This window comes from Phanerochaete carnosa, assembly GCF_000300595.1.
Source record: "Phanerochaete carnosa HHB-10118-sp unplaced genomic scaffold PHACAscaffold_623, whole genome shotgun sequence".
NCBI classification, from domain to species: Eukaryota; Fungi; Basidiomycota; class Agaricomycetes; order Polyporales; family Phanerochaetaceae; genus Phanerochaete; species Phanerochaete carnosa.
Window position 1 is genome coordinate 1 of NW_006768250.1, and position 2,880 is coordinate 2,880.

At 53.9% G+C, this 2,880-nt stretch overlaps 1 protein-coding gene across 1 annotated transcript; it reads left to right on the forward strand.

Annotated features, from left to right (window-relative positions):
* Positions 1-142: 142 nt before the first annotated feature.
* On the forward strand, positions 143-1,857 carry PHACADRAFT_266383 (uncharacterized protein; the record flags this gene model as incomplete). The annotated part of the gene is made up of 1 exon (XM_007402983.1): positions 143-1,857. A coding segment is annotated over exon 1 (814 nt), but the record flags the coding sequence as incomplete, so codon positions are not given.
* Between the last annotated feature and the right edge of the window lie 1,023 nt (positions 1,858-2,880).

A 2,880-nucleotide genomic window follows, 5' to 3' on the forward strand; every position in this document is an offset into this window, starting at 1 on the left:
ATGATATTGTCCAGTCCAGGTCTACAGCGAAGACCTGCGCCCGGGATCAACGTCGCGCCAGTCACACTCTGGTGACAGTGACACGTAATGTGACTGACGTGACGGGTCGTATTTACCGCAACGCGTCCAACTTGACCAGTTCAACAGACTTGCATGGCACCTATTTGACTCAAAGGATATCATCAGGTTGGATATCACAACCTGTACGTGGCATTTTCCTTACATCTTAATTGTTCCTCCTTACCTCGAGTGTATTCCCATTAGTCTATTCGTTTTGCGGTCCTTTCGCGGACCGATGTGCTAAGCCAACGATGGACATGCTCTCCCAGCCGAGCATCAACCATCTACCCATCGAACTACTCTCCTCCATACTTGTACTCTGGTCCGTGGTTGATGAAGATGCTCCGTGGATGGCGTCATGCGTTTGCCACGAGTGGCGGCGCATCGTCCTGGCGTGCCCGATGGCCTGGAGCAACGTCTCGTTGATACTCAAGGGGCCACACGAACCCACACTAGAAGATCGTGCATGGTGCATCGAGGAAGAAGACGTAGAAGCTGCACTTTCACCCCGTGACAAGCGGCGTCCGCTCGACCTGTGGTTCGCGCGCAGCTGCAACGCGGACCTGGCGCTCACCATTCTCGTGGAGCAGACGCATCCTCACATCGAGTTCCGCATCGAAGAGTGCATTCGAATTCTGGAATGCCACGTAAATCGACTACGCTTCTTCTCACTACAAGTCGAGTCCGTCTATCTCGCCGAGTCACTGTTCAGCATACTCCCGAGGATGGATCTGCATACACTTGAGCTATGCATTCAGGAGACGTCGCTGCCTCGCTCCTTTCGCGGCACACATCTAAGTGCAGAAGGATATAGTGTGCCTGCCCTATGGGACTCGGTATGCGGTGCCCGCCATATTGAGGTCCATGGCTGCACTCCGCCTCAACGCCGACCCGAAGAGGCGAGCAAGACACTCGCCCTACAAGTAACCGCGACTCTAGTGTCTCCTCGGCAACTTGCTTCCTTGCTGGCAGACCATCATAACCTGACTGTGCTCGATGTCAGCGACATAGAAACCATCTCTGGAGAAGATGCTCCGAACGGGACTGTCGTCTTGCCGTCCCTGACGCGGCTGACGGTAGAGCACAACTACATGCGCTTCCTCACGAACGTGTTCGGGTGGCTCAGGGCTCCGGCTCTGACACACTTAGCCATTGGGAACCTCGGGATCAGCGAGCTTGCATGGAAGATGTCGCTGCTGCAACACGCCGAGACATCGTTCGAAGCCACCGCAGAGTACGGCAAGGCCCTCGCACGGTTCGTCGGGCACTGTCCGTCTCTGGAATCCCTGCGCATCTCCCGCTCCGGCATACATGACCGCCATCTCGCCGACGTCCTCGGCGGCGCACCCTCGCTCGGCGAGCTACGAGTCGAACAGTGTCTTGTCGGCACGCCCCTTCTGCGGGCCTTGACGGTGCCCGTGCCAGCCTCGCCTTCCAGTGCAGACAGAGACAAGCCTGTGATCTGTCCGAACCTGCGGCGCCTCGACTTTTACAAGTGCGACTTGGTTCTCGGCGAGCATCTCGTCGCCCTCGTGCAAAGCCGCAACCGTGCAGGCTCGCAGACACAACGCATCACGGACGTCCACACGCTGCGTTGCCCGAACGTCTCGGTCAGGCATGTACACGAACTTATCCACGCACTGCAGCTACCCTTAGCCTTGAAGCACTAGCACTTTTGTAATGTAGATCCCATTGTAATCATGCAATAAATGTACATGATAGCTATATAGCAAGACTTGTGGTGGGTTTTGTGACGTTGGGACGCTGGCGCATGCTCGAACCCTGGAAGGCCTACCTGAAACAAAATGAGGTAAAATAGAGGAACCTGGGATGCGCGAGCACTCGAAAACAGAGTACGAGACGGCTATGGGACCGGTCAAAGCCTGTGCGAAGGTACATGACGACCCGCGAACGATGTGCGAGAAGATGCGAAATGATGTGCGAAAATGCGAAGATAGTGAAATAAAACGTGAAGTCGCAAACAGCCGTTTAACAGCGGACAAGTAGGGAGTATGCTGAACAGTGACTCGGCGAGATAGACAGATGGAGTCGCTTTACGTGGCATTCCAGAATCCGAATGCACTCTGCAATGCGGAACTCGATGTGAGGGTGCGTCTGTTCCACGAGAATGAGCCTCATGAGTGCCAGGTCTGCATTGCAGCTGCGCGCGAATGCCACTTGCCACGGGGTGAAAGTGCAGCTTCCACGTCTTCTTCCTCGATGCACCATACATGATCTTCAGGTGCGGGTTTGTGCAGGCTCGTGAGCATCAACGGGACACTAATATTGCTCCAGGCCATCGGGCACGCTGGGATGATGCGCGGCCACTCGTGGCAAATGCATGACCGTGACGCCCTCCACAGAGCACCCTCATAGACCATGGACCAGAATACATATGGAGGAGAGTATTCGATGGGTAGGCAATTGATGCTCGGATGGGAGAGCACTGGTGTGTATCGTCCACGTACAGTCAGACACTAGGAAATACAATACTGTAGCTACACGATGCAACAAATTGAATGACAGTCACCAACTTACCCATGTGGAGACAAGGATATTGCCCAGTTATTCATGGAGCTGCTATGTCGGTGAGCTGTTCTCGTGCTTGTGAGCAGGTGTTTGACTGGGTTTCAATGTGGCCACAGCCAAAGTGAATCAAACAACAAAGAAGAAGAGCATTCGAGTGTATGGCCTGCTTACCGACTTTCATTATTTTCGCTTTTTTTCATACGATCCTGTGCAAGGACGGTTTTACTTCGATGAAGAAATTACTGCAGCAGGTAAGCGCGAATAATTCCTGACGAAAATGATCCCTGGTAT